The 13,680-nt window shown below is 46.4% G+C and overlaps 1 protein-coding gene across 4 annotated transcripts in view; it reads left to right on the top strand.

Annotated features, from left to right (window-relative positions):
• Positions 1-13,680, top strand: part of SEMA5A (semaphorin 5A) — a 444,304-nt gene that overhangs the window by 416,048 nt on the left and 14,576 nt on the right. For 3 of the 4 annotated variants that reach the window (XM_074356152.1, XM_074356145.1, XM_074356165.1), the window contains 5 exons: positions 508-733; positions 3,625-3,843; positions 9,606-9,776; positions 11,307-11,462; positions 13,199-13,246. In XM_074356152.1, the coding sequence (XP_074212253.1) occupies positions 508-733; positions 3,625-3,843; positions 9,606-9,776; positions 11,307-11,462; positions 13,199-13,246 (820 nt within the window). The remainder of the gene's footprint in view (positions 1-507; positions 734-3,624; positions 3,844-9,605; positions 9,777-11,306; positions 11,463-13,198; positions 13,247-13,680) is intronic. The other variant, XM_074356161.1, reaches the window with a different exon arrangement.

The raw sequence follows: 13,680 nt of genomic DNA, 5'->3' as shown, positions 1-13,680 counted from the left end.
TTGTAGATTAAGTTATCATATGTTGTGTTGTCATGTGGATAGCTGCCGTCTTAACACTTTGAATCTGTGATCTCAGGGCTGAAACTATTCATTAATCTCAAACTCAACATAATGTGGCCCCAAAAAGCAAATTCTGGTTCCATCATTGTAACTATAATCTTTTAAAAAAACAACTAAACTTAACATCAGAATAATCAGCATTTTCGGTCACTTATTAAGTGAAAGACTGTTCGGGGATCACCATTTTTTTTCCACATACAGTTACATTTATTGTCTCATTCTCACTGTTGGCACAGAAACCACGCAGATTCCTTTTGCAGTTAACCTGAACACTGAGCGTTTTCTTCAATGCCCAATCTGACAAACAGCGTGCTTTTAACTTTGTGGAGTGGCTGGTGGGTGTCAGGATCTGAAGTCTGGAAGAGCCCTGTCTTTCACTTAAGGAAGGAAGCCACTGGCTCTATTTCTGCCGTCTGAGATGCTCACGCTCTGCCTTGTCTCCTCCAGGAGTACCAGCCTTGTAATTCGAACCCGTGCCCGGAGCTGAAGAAGACCACGCCCTGGACGCCCTGGACACCCGTCAACATCTCGGACAACGGGGGCCATTACGAGCAGAGGTTTCGATACACGTGCAAGGCCCGCCTGCCTGATCCCAACTTGCTGGAAGTGGGAAGACAGAGGATTGAGATGCGGTACTGTTCCAGTGACGGGACCAGCGGCTGCTCCACCGACGGTGAGTGGCGACTCCGTAGGGACTGAGCCACTTCCACAAGCAGGCGTTCCATCTCAGCTCTGAGTTCAGAGAAGAGCCTGGGGGGCGGGTGGAATTTCCTTTTGATTAGAACAATCTTTATAACAACAGTCTCTCTAGAGCAGAACTGGCTTTACAACAAATGGATGGGTCAGATCATTACTATAAAAACTCAGTTCCATGTTGAGGTGGTCCTGTTTCTTCAACCCTTGAAATAACACTGTATTTTTAGTAGGTCAAGAATAGTTCATGGGAACTTTATTTAGTATCAGAAAATATATTGAGGAAGGCTCAGCGTCCTTCCAGAGTTCTTCTGGCTCTGAAAGGTCGGCTGCCAATAAGCTTTTCCTTTTTTAATCTCAGAACTGGACAAAGACAACAGAAGAGCATCTCTATGTTTATAGCCATAAAAGCATCTTTCTGTTAAAAAGTACATGTGGTCCTTTAATAGTCTTTGAAATTCCTTTGCCCCTTGCAGTCATATAAATCCCTTCAAAGCCATATGACTCATGTAGGCAGAGCCCAGACGTGGACAGGCAGGTGCTCTCCCTGCCTGGCCTTGATGCTGACTGGTCAGCTCACCTCAGGCTACTCACTTGCTCCCCCTGGAGCTCAGGTGTCTTAACTGCAGGAAAGTGCGGGAGGCTGGCCATCCCACAAAGATTAATTTCTTCCTTCTTTAAAAGCAGAAATGAATCTTCTCCTGTCATCTCCTTCTTTATCTCTCCTGTCATTCTCATCTAACTTAACAAAACCTGTCCAATTCTAAGAAGCAAATAAGTGCTCACAGAAGGTTCTTGGAGCACAACTTGATGAGAACAGGAGTAGTAACGTCTTGCACTAGAACACTTGAACATTTCTTGCCCTTTTATATTTATGATCCTACCTGATTCTCCCAACGTAGCTGTGATTTAGAAAGCCAGTCAGCGCCAAAGTCATTTTTAAGAAGGAGCTTTAGGTTTACCCAGAGTGGTTGGCCTTGAAGAACCACAGCGCTGGTGAGTTGCCATGTTGGGCTGACGTGAAGGGATAAGTTCATGTTGGTGCCATGAACTCCCTCCCATGTTGCCAGAAGGAACCTCTTATGTAGCATGGCTCTGGGGGAGGGCTGCACAAATGTCACGGATCTCGGTGACCCCTCCTGGGAGCTGCTGAACACCCAGGGCAGCTTGGAGCTGCCAGCCTGGATGCTTGGAGGCCCAACAGTTGCCCTCAAGGTCCACTCCTGGTCATATTCTCACGGACATTAACTGACTCCTGACCTCAAACTGTTCTGCTCACTGTAGTTCAGCAACCATACGAGCTTGTTCATTGTTTCTTGAGAAAAACAACGTCTGCTTTAGTGAAGAATTTGGTGTGATTAAGTCTACAATTTAACTCAGAGAAATAAACACCCACCAGCTAGAAAATCAAGCAAAATGATATTCGCTCCGATTAATTCTGTAAAATCCTGCTTTAGTGAGAAGAGCAAGGCGTATGATGGAATACCAAGAGACAGACAACTTAAGGCCCATTTTAAAGATCTAAATACCACGAGGAATGGCCTTGTCATCTCGTTAGGCTGTGAGATAAAGTACAAAATGCCCAGTTGAATGTGAATCTCAGACATTTTTAAGAATTTTTTTAGTGTAAGCATATCTCATGAGGCTTTTTTTTTTAGTAAGTATATGCTATGCGATATTTGGTACATATTTATCCTAAAATCTTATTTCTTATTTATCTGAAACTAAAATTTAACTGAACAGCATGTGTTTTGTTTGCTAAACCTGGTGACCCTGTCTCCAACTCAGTCACTTACTCCCTTATTTCAGAGCAGGCTGTGAGCTTTGTGTGCCATCATTCAACGTTAAGAAAAAAAGAGAAAATGAATAACAGCCTTTCCTTATACATTAAGTTTATTCTCTTTTCTGAACATATATTTTTAAATCCTTCCATTCAGGTGTATACAAAACCAAAGCTAATATTATTTTAAACGATAGCAGTCTAAGCTAAGGCCAGTGCTGATATACATGTGTATATCTTCTGTTTCCTCCAAAATTACATCGTAGGCGTGGATAAAAAGCGCTTCATCTTTCTTGTGTCTTAATGGCTTCAGGTTCTAATGATCATCCACAGGGTTTGGTATTGATATCCTGAGAGTACAAAATGGGGCTTGTTTGCCTCCGACCACACAAACTGAGACTAAATTGTGTTCTTTATTGATTAGCCACAAAGTACTGGCTCATCCCAGGAAAAGGTTTTCCAATCCATTTTCTCTGAAGAGCATCCCGCCTCAGTTTCTGAGCCAGAGTTTTCAAACAAACGAAAAGGAACTTTGAACAGTGGCTCGGACTGTTCACACATCGGCCTTCTCACCCGTCCCCAGGACTTGGTGGCATACTTTGAGATGTTTTTGTTAAAACTTCTGTCACATTGCCTACACTGAGAAAATGACTGAGTCTTTTTTAATTGTAAGTCAGTAGGCATTTTCATCAAAATGAACGTGAGTTGCACGAGCAGTTTGTTGCAGAATTTCCAGAGGAAGTGAGAAAGGCGTATCTTCTTTGTAAGGAATTTCTCAGAACAGTAAGTCCCCTATCACAATAACCCTGTTACTTGTATAAGGACTTTGCCACATTCACAAACTGAGTTCTTGGCTGCTCCCCTATTTAATAGCAATTGCAGGGAAAGAAGATTGAGCTATAGGAGATTATCACCCGAAGTACAATTTTTTTTTCTTTCTTTGCTTCTAAAGTAGGAAAAGTGTTCAGCTGATTTCTCAGAGTGTAGGTGCAGAAGCAAAGCAGACAGTGGATCCAGAATGAACATTCCTTTGGACTTCGACCACTCTGGGAACTCCTAACACAGTCTGCCTTTGGCCATTTCCTTGGCAGGTCTTTCTGGGGATTTCCTGCGAGCTGGGAGGTACTCTGCCCACACCGTCAATGGGGCCTGGTCAGCCTGGACATCGTGGTCCCAGTGCAGCCGAGACTGCAGCCGGGGCATTCGGAACCGGAAACGAGTTTGCAACAATCCTGAGCCCAAGTACGGGGGCATGCCTTGCCTGGGCCCGGCCTTGGAATACCAGGAGTGCAACATTCTGCCTTGTCCAGGTGCGTGGACTGAGTGATCTCGAACGGATGTAAACACCAAGGGCCTTGGAAGACCTCCTCTCTCAGATTCCGTGGCTTTATGTTTGAGGTACAATCTGTGATAGATAGATAGATAGATTTCTATATATAATATAGAAATATAAATAATATAGATAGATTTATATTTATTAAATTATATATTTGTCTTTATACCAACTGCACTGGTATAAGGACAGATATAACCTAAACTGGATTATATTCATCTATTTCTTCTGATTTAAAAGAAACTGAAGCATTCTCGGAGCCCCTGTAAGGGATGGTGGGCTCCAGGCACTGTACCTCATGGAGAAGTGGGCTGTGGTACCATGGTCTGGAGTGATCTGTCGTGTCCTTGAAACTGGAGGCTGGCCCCTCCCAGACTCTGATGGGCCCAGCCCTCCAGGAACGGGCCTCCGTTCATACCACAGAGTATGTCACATACCACTCTGGTGAGTGACAGTCATCAGCGGTGACCCACCAGAAGCCTACCTTCGATTTTGGTCAGAGTGAGCGCTCCAGGGGGGCAGGGGCTGCCGTGACCCTCCCGCTCTCTGCAGTGTCCGCAGCTCCCAGTGCGGGCCTGGCTCACACAGCGCCAGGGATGGTTGTGAGTGGTGGGAAAATGAGCAGCGGCTTGCTTGATCTTCCTTTCTTCGTTCATTCCGTTTTTCAGCAAACATTTTTGGATCACCCGTTCTGTGCCACTCGGAGTAAACAGAGCTGCGGTGGTGAGAACCAGGTCAGAATGGAACTTAAGAGTTTAGTGAGCAAGCATCCTGTGAATAATGTCAACCCAGTGTGGTCACAGCTGTTGGGCTGATGAGACGATGTAGTGGCTCCATCAGCCAGGGACCCACTGAGCTGGGATCGTGGCCCTGAGCAAGCTGCCCCTGGACTGAGTCTGGAGGGACAAATAAGAGTTGGCCATACAGATGGGCAAGGATGGAGAAAGAGGATAATTCCCAGTGCTGTGCGCAGCGCTTTTAAAGGCACAGAAGCCTGCAAGTACCACATCTTTTTCTGTAGGTGCAAACAATGTTCTGAGTTCCTTAAGCAAGGAACTGGCTCATAGCAGGGCTTAGCGAGCATCTGTTGGATGGATAGATAGATGGTTGGATGAATGAGTACATGGGTGGATTGGTGGAGAGATAGATGGATGGATAGATGGGTGGATAGATGGATGAACTAATAAACATGTACGTTAAACTGAAAATACACAGTTCCCGGCTTTGTCTCTGAGACTCCCAGTAATGCCCCTGCTCCTCCAGCTGCTCAGCTCCTCCTCGGCTGTCTCTGCCTGAATTTCTCCAGCCTCCTGAGACTCTTCCCTCCCAACTGCCCAGCTTTCCTGGCCAAGTGATGCCTGCGGGCTGGGAAAGGTCACAGAGCCGTTTCTTTCCCACAGCCCCAGCATGGACAGTGTAAGGACTCTTCCCAGGGGCTGAGAGAGAGCCTGTGGGGCAACATTATTAGACTGGGATCCATGCAGTAAAGTGGGGCCGGGGGGCCATCCTGGGAACGTGAGCATCCACCCATGCACTCTTCCTCCCCGGCTCCACACGCACGTCCTCACTGCCGTCAGCAGAACGTGCAGACTCCTCGAGACGCTTAGATGCTGCCCTGGTCCCTGAGACCCAGGCTCAGACAGATGCGTCTCAGAGACATCTCATTAACATGATCTAGCGGCTGTTTTTATTTTAGTTGATTTGATGGTCAGGCCAGTATCAATGTATACATAACCTTAATGTCTTGAAATAGCTCTGTCTTCATTTTCTTTTTGAAAGCCAAGATTCCACAGAGGGTTGTGGAAACAGTCAGAGTGGCCTCCTCACTTGCCCCTTGGGAATGGATGAGTTCAGGGGGCTGAGTGGGGCAAATGTCGATTTCTCCCCCACCCCCTAGAAAATTCCTGACACAAGACAGGATGTAACTCGGCAAGGAGAGGTGGGAGGCTCTCAGGGCCGTGGGTGCTGAGCTGCCCCGCCAGTTACAGGGCTGTTTTTGCCTCACTGGGGACACTTTCCTCCCTCTGAATCCGTTCCTCCTTCATCCTGTTGGGTCCACAATAAACAGTTACAAATGGGCACCATATTTTATTTAAAAATAAGTTGTCTCATTATGCTTAAGTTTGAAAATAAATCTAAGACCAGAGAAATGTAAAATACTTTTTAAATTAATCAGTGATGGTTTTGATCTCCAATTCTGATGTGTATCAAATGCTGCCATAAGGGTTTAGAGCTGAGCCCCTGATCCTTACTCATCTTCTGTGGTTGGTCTGACTCGGACCTTCACCTGCATGCTACCTCCGTCACGGAGAAATGGCGGGCCTTTCTCCTTCACTCCTTTTCCTCAGCTCATGTTTGGTTCAGAACTGATTCCAGACCATGGCTGACAAAGGTAGAGACAGCAGATGGTTCTTTGTTGCTAAGTAATGTTACAATCCCATAAAATAATGTAGCTCTTCTTTGCGAGGAAGACAGTAAGCCTGAGGAAGAAGGAACCGTGACTGAGAATCTCACAGAAGGGAAACTTCTGAATCTAAGCCGTGAATTCAGACAGGTGCGTGTTCGGCGGCTAACCTTGGTTAGGCCCCTGCGGTGTGCTTACCTCTCTGTCCATGAAATCCTTGAGTCCACACTGTGTTCTGTAAACTGCAGGTGACCAAAAAGGAACTTAAGACATTGGTTCTGTCCTAAAGGAGCCCTGAGGCTGCTGGGGTTTGGGGTGGCGGGGGAGCCTGGTGCAGGAAACTTCTGCTCGGAGATCCTCAGAGGAGCCCAGAGCACAGCTGTCCTTCAGTGAAGACCGGGGTGGCCCGGGCCTCGGTGCACTGGGGAGTCGGTATCAAACATCCCCACGACGTGCGGGACTGTAAGTGTAGGCCTTTCTGTCTCTGCCAGCCCACGGGATGCCCGACACTCGGACATTCCTTAGTTTTACTTTGCTCTTTCCATTGCGAGTCATTGTACTTTTTATTTAGATTTTACTGTAGTGGGTGGTGTATTCAGCTAGAACCAGAATTTTTAATCTTCTTCTCTCAAATGACTTAATCTATAAATTTCATTTGATCAAAGATAATTTCCTATAGTTAATTGCTTTGATTCCCAGAAAGAAACATGGATCTAAGCTTTTCGGTATTTGTCTGATCTTCCCGTGAGCCAGTCTTTCTTGGTCAATGAGAAGCTCCCCACGCGACTTTTACTGATGTGATGAAAGTTCCGTGACACCCTGAACCGTGTGCCTGTCCTGGGTTCGGCCTGCCAGGAGCCAGTCCTGCTCCCACGCATCCCCTCTGCGGCCTGACCTCTCTGTGCCGCGGGCCCTGCATTTCCAGGACACGCCCCACGGCAGTGTTGAGGAAGGGGCGATGCTGAGTTAGTATCATCATCATCATCATCATCATCATCATCATCACCATCATCATCACTAGCATCATTAGCAGCAAGGGAAGCGCTCAGACACTCAGCCCCGCTCTGTCCCCCGGTGGGCCAGGCCCTGAGTGGTGACTCACACTTTTTTGTTCCCTTGACTTCAGAATCCCTGCCTCCCCATGAAGTTCTAATGCTCCTGCACAGGGAAGACTATTTCATTAAGCTTTGTATTCTGTAATTTCTATTTTAAAAATACATTAGCCTTCCTAATACAAAACCTTATTACAATATTTAATGTCCCTTTTCATCCAGGACAGACCACCATCTCCTTGTCTCCGAGGAGAAGGCTGAGGCTTGGAACACAAGCACAGAGCTAAGAGGACGGGAAGTGGAGACTGGATTGGAGCTGGGCTGGGGGCACGGGGCGGTTACAGGCCAGAGTGGCTCCCTGACGGTGAAGTGGCTGAAGGTTCCTTCTGATTTCCCGTCATGCTGGGAGGACCTGTTCCCCCAGGACTTGACATACCCCTCAGGGCAATGACACTGAAGTGGTGGAAGTTCGTGTGACCTTGTGGTTTAAACTGGCAAGTGGAAAAGTTTCAGCAACTGGGCTGTGTCACAGATGCTCCAGCAAACTGTTCACAGTTCCAACAAGAAGCATCTTTTCCTCTGTTAAACAAGGAACGATTTGGTGCCAAGGGAATTTATCAAGATACCAGGAGGTCAGTTGGTGGGGGAGGGGGGGAAGTTAGGATGAGATATTAATTGGTGTAAATATTAGTTAAAATGTGGACGGGTATAAATACTGTTTGAAATAGTGCAAGGAACTGTGTACATTCATCTTTCGGTCACCAGCTTCCTGCCATGTCTAGTGGACCCACGTGACCATGAGACAATCGTGATTATAGAATGACTGTGTGACCAAAAGCATTTAGTCTTTGGATATTTGTAAATTCTGTTATTGGGCTACTGTTGTAGGAAAATTTAACACGAAAGCCACCCTTTGTATGAATCTCTAAGTGCACGATGTAGCCCTGTCCACTGCAGACACGGTGTCGCAGAGCGGACCTCTAGGATGTGCTCGTCGCGCTGACCTGAGACTTCATACCCCTTGAACAGCACCTGTCCACTCCCCCTCCTCCAGCCCCAGGCAACCACCGCTCCACCTTCTGCTTCTATGAGCTTGACCATTTAGATTCCACATAGAAGTGGGGTCACGTGGCATTTGTCTTTCCGTGACTGGCTTATTTTCACTAGCGCAGAGTCCTCTCGTTTCATGCATTTTGTGGCGTATGACAGGATTTCCTTCTACTCTGACTGAATAATATTTCATTATAAATTATGTAATGATAAAATACCACTTTTTCCTTATCCATTCACCTATCAATGAACGTCATTTGCATTACTTCCATATACTGGCTCTCGTGTGAACATGGGGCTGCAGGTGTCTGCGATCTTGATTTCAGTTCCTTTGGGCAAATACTCGGAAGTGGCATTGCTTCATCTTATGGTTGCTCTGTTTCTGCATCTTTGAGGAACCACCGTGCTGTGTTCCCTGGTGGCTGCGCCATTTTGCATTTGCACCCACAGCCTACAAGTGTTCCATTCTCTCCAAATCCTCACCAGCACTGTTATCTATTATTATCTTTTTCCTATAATACCTATCCTGACAGGGGTGAAGTGATGTCTCATTGTGGTTTTGAATTGCATTTCCCTGATAATTAGTGATGTCAAGTATCTTTTCACGTTGACCGTCCTGGCTCGTCACGTGATATGAAAAGCATGTAGCTCTTAGATTACGCGGTTGGTTCTCATTTGGGCTCTGACACCATCAAGACAAAGCGTTAGAGCCTTCCTGAGCCTGACCGCCACGTGCACATCTGGACACGCAGGCTTTGTCACGGCTGCTATTCCAAGGCACAGTGACTTTTCTGTGCCTCAGTGTGTGGTGTGCGAACATCTGTACTACAGACCAACTTCAGCTCAGGTTACAGACAGAGAAAAACTGCCAGCAAGCATTTCCCTCCTACCCCGCCCCCCTCAAGAATAGATATGGAGGAGGGGTTTTGAAAATTTTGCAGTCTAGGCAGACATGCGTTCATTGCAAGGAAGAACACTGCCATGTACACAGCGTTCCCTGCAGTCTGATACACCCATGCTGGCGTATTAGATGCTTACAAACACTGCCTGAAAGAATGGGAGGAACTGGAAGAACATGGGGAGGAATATGCAAAGCCAGGTGGAGGCCCCCAGGTACCCCCTGGGAGCGCTCAGTGGTGTACACGACACCTTCCTGCAGGGCAGACTCTGCAGCCACGTCAGGTCGGTCAGATTGGGATTTCAGAAGTGGTGTGACTTTGTGTCCCTTCCCAGTGGACGGCATGTGGTCTTGCTGGTCCCCCTGGTCCAAGTGCTCAGCAACATGCGGAGGTGGACACTACATGAGGACCCGCTCGTGCACAAACCCAGCCCCCGCCTACGGAGGCGACATCTGCCTGGGGCTGCACACGGAAGAGGCGCTCTGTAACACGCAGCCCTGCCCCGGTAAGCCGCCCCCGCCCTGCCCACTGCCTGGTGTCGGGACAGATGCACCCTTCTCCTTGATGGAGAAATGGTGGAATTGATGAAGTCACATCACAATAGGTACCCGCACTGCTGAGGGTGAACCGACTTCATAACACGTTGTCCCACAGGGGAACACTTCTCACCTTCGGGTAGTTAACTACTCACAGGTGATAACCAAGCTTTCTTAACATGTGTAACCAGGTAACTGGATCCGACATTCTGCTGCTGATAATCGGGGGGGGGGGGAGCCAGGAGAGACTTTGTGAAACTGCTTCCTAGGAAGACCCCCCAGGACCATGAGCCGGGGGTCCGGGCTGGAGGCTGGCAGGCACAGGGGCCCCAGGGATGCCCAGCCGTGGCTTCCCCGTCCAAGAGTCAGCTTTGTTTTCTCACTAAAGTACCGCTTGGGATGAAAAGGAGACACTCGCCTCTGAGTCTAACTTCTACTTTGAGACACTCATTTATACATATATTTCTAACTTGCTCCTGCAGATCCTTCTGGAAGGTCCCATTTATATTGAAAAGTGCCTAAGACCCAATTGTCAGTCATTCCCAGAATGAGCACTTCACATATTTCTAAGGGAAAATTGTACTCTTTAAAATGGATCAAAACACAAGTTTGGTTTCTGAACTTTCCCCTAACTGCAGACAACGCTTAAATTTAAAAAAAAAGGAAAAAAGCCAACTGCATAGAACAAAATCTTTTTTTATGTTATTGATATTTCATAAATAATATTGTGTTCATTTTTTAACCTCCTTACTTAAAATATGAGTGTCAGTCCTCTCTTTTCACATATCTGTAGGCCTGGGTGAATTTAACAAAATCCTAGTGAATCTTCCACTTCGGGGTGAAGTGACCTTAGCTGGCCCATCCTTGGGCCTTGACCCAGACTTGTGCATTGATCGTGTGTGCTTCAGTGACAGAAAACACAGGATAAAATGAATTCTGCCACAAGCACAGCCTGCCTTTGGTGCACTGACCATGCAGAATTGTTTTCATAACAGGAGAGAAAGTGCCTGTAATAGCTTGAACCCCCTTTCAGCATCCAGGGCTTTCTCATGGGCACACCGTCATCTCTTTTGTCCGAGCACTGAGACCTGGAGGAATTTTGCTGGGCGGCGTTTGAGGGTCGCTCTTCACAGTGAGCATGACCCTATAGGAGTGGTGTCTGCAGTGATCATTTCTCCCCCGACGGTGGAAAGAAAGGCCGTGCACAGCCAGACCTCATGGACTGGCTTAGAGTGTCTAATACAGTTACTTTAGAGCATTAAAATAATGTGGGTTTTAGAAAATGTATTTTAAGCAATTATTTCTAATCAAAGATGTACGAGTTCTTTTATTCATGCTCCTGGACTGGTCAGAAGACACAAGTCCATTTTATTTATACACAGACCCATTAAAAACACCACACGGGAACTTAAAGTAACATAGATAAGCCGACAGTGCTTCCAGGATGGTTGATCTTAGTGGGCATTTTTGCCACATCTCCCCTCTTCCTGCCACTGCAGAGAGCTGGTCGGAGTGGTCAGACTGGTCCGAGTGTGATGTGTCTGGAGTCCAGGTCCGCGTCCGCCAGTGCATCCTGCTGTTCCCCGTGGGAAGCCAGTGTTCCGGAAACACCTCGGAGAGCCGGCCGTGTGTTTTTGATTCCAATTTCATCCCAGGTAAGGGGGTTGGGGTGGTGCTTATCCATGTGAACAAAATTGTTTTCAGCATTTCAGGAGGAAACGATTCGTAGGTCGGAGTTTTTATCTGTTCTTTGAGGTCCTGTTTGGTGAAACAGTGATGCTTCAGTCTTGTGGTTTCAAGGTGATCAGAGATTTGTGCATAACTGCGGTTGTAGATTTTAATTTAGGCCATAAGTTTTAAGATTTTTTAAGCACAGTGTCTTCTACAATTTATTGACTATAACAGAGTCAGAATAGCTTGTTCAAAAAATGAAAATTTGGTTGTTTTAATATTAGGTTAAATGCTTTGGCAATGCTGTGTGTATGTGTGTGCACAGAGGAAAAATGGCCATTCTCATCACACAACCTCAGTGTATTAGGGAAAGTGGAAACCTGTCCTTGCCGTCATCTTGGAGAAGAGGTTGGCTGGCCCTGTTGCTACAGGCTTTTCTGTGTGAAATTGATGTTTAGTTATTAGTGAAGGTCTGTCACCTGTCGCGTGCTTACGGGAGGCATGGTCCTGGGCACTTATCAATCATTTCACATACGCCCACTGTGCGCCTTAGGACTCCCACAGGGACCAAAGCAGAGACCACTTCTTACAAGGTTATAAATAATACCTTGTTTTCCTCTATTTATGGAAAAGGTAATAATATTTTAGAAAAAACTATCAGCTTCAGCCTCATAAGCTTCACCTCAAGTCTCCTGTGGCCTAGAACTGCAAGAGGATTTATTGGGGTTTTTAAATTTTTTTTGTTTTGTCTTTTGGGGGAGTAATTAGGTTTATTTTTTTTATTTATTTAATGGAGATACAGGGGATTGAACCCATGACCTCATGCATACAAAGCGTACACTCCACCACTGAGCTATACCCTCCCCCCGCTGAAAGATCCCTTTCCTAAGCATGTTCTTTTTTTATAGCGGGGGGGGGCGCTTACAGGGAGGAAATTAGGTTTATTTATTCATGTACTTTTTTAATGGGCATACTGGGTATTGAACCCAGGACCTTGTACATGCTAAGCACACTCTCTACCACTGAGCTATGCCCTCCCCACCCTCAGAGTGTTTATTATTGTTGCTTCCTTGTAACCAGAGACATATTTTTAATTCTTGTGATTGAACAGAAGATCAGTACAGGAGAGGGTAGCCTTCCTGGACTCCTGGAATGGTGTTTATCCTTGGGGGTTCGACGTTTGCGTGGATCTCTCCTTTTACTGGCGTCTTCCTTGTGGGTTTCACGTGGGGCGTGGCCAAGAGCACGAATGGGCTCTGTCACAAGTTGTTGTGACCGCTTCCTCTGAGTTCTGGGGCAGTGATCCCCCGTTATAGTGCAAGTGACAGTACTGGCTTTGACGAGACAAAACCTCTGAGGCGGGAGCCCCAGGCAGACACAGTAGGTTTCCACAGCTGGCAGAATACATTGTAACAGAAAATCAGCACATACTCTGGCCTTGTTTTGAAACTAGTGCCCTGGTTTTGCCCAAGAGACCACAGCATTTTCTTTTTGTGATCATGAATTTCACCCCTTCCCAATCAAGGTGACCTTGATCAAACACAGCTGCAGTTGATTAAAATGAACAAACACATATTATTTTTTAAAAAATAATCTGGCTTTTGGAAACTCTGACTCACATAAACCTCAAACTCATTAGACGTTTTATAAGTGAATCATTACTGCGCTCTTCCTCCCCAACTCCCTTGACACATTGTGATTGAATATTTGTTTTTTCCAGAAGTATCCGTCGCAAGATCCAGCAGCGTAGAAGAGAAGAGGTGCGGAGGTAAGTTCTTCTTTTTAATCAATTTCTGGTGTGTTTCTGACATTTTCCAATCATTTCTCTTCCCGCGTGTTTTGTATAATGTTTCTGCTATTGGCTCAGGAAAACAGGCTGGGGAAACTCTTGGACCCAAACACCATCTATTTCAACAGCACAGATGCCAGAAGTACACATTTGACGTCTGGATCAGTGGTTCTCTAGCCTGGTCCTCACAGAGCATCATCAGTATCACGTGGGAACTCACTAGGCATGCGGATTCCCAGGCCTTGCCTCAATCTGTGGACTCAGAACCTCTCTGAGTGGGGCTCAGTGCTCTGTGGTTTAATTAGCCCTTCGGGTGATGCTGGTGGCTGTAAGCTTTATGATCCAGGGACCTAGGCATTAGCTGCAGTTAGATTTCCCATGAGTAAAACAGAATTCAGCCATTGTATTTGTAT

The sequence above is a fragment of the Camelus bactrianus genome, chromosome 3 (assembly GCF_048773025.1).
Source record: "Camelus bactrianus isolate YW-2024 breed Bactrian camel chromosome 3, ASM4877302v1, whole genome shotgun sequence".
Taxonomy (NCBI): Eukaryota; Metazoa; Chordata; class Mammalia; order Artiodactyla; family Camelidae; genus Camelus; species Camelus bactrianus.
The sequence above is the reverse complement of the archived record's forward strand: the minus strand, read 5'-3'. Positions and strand labels throughout refer to the sequence as shown.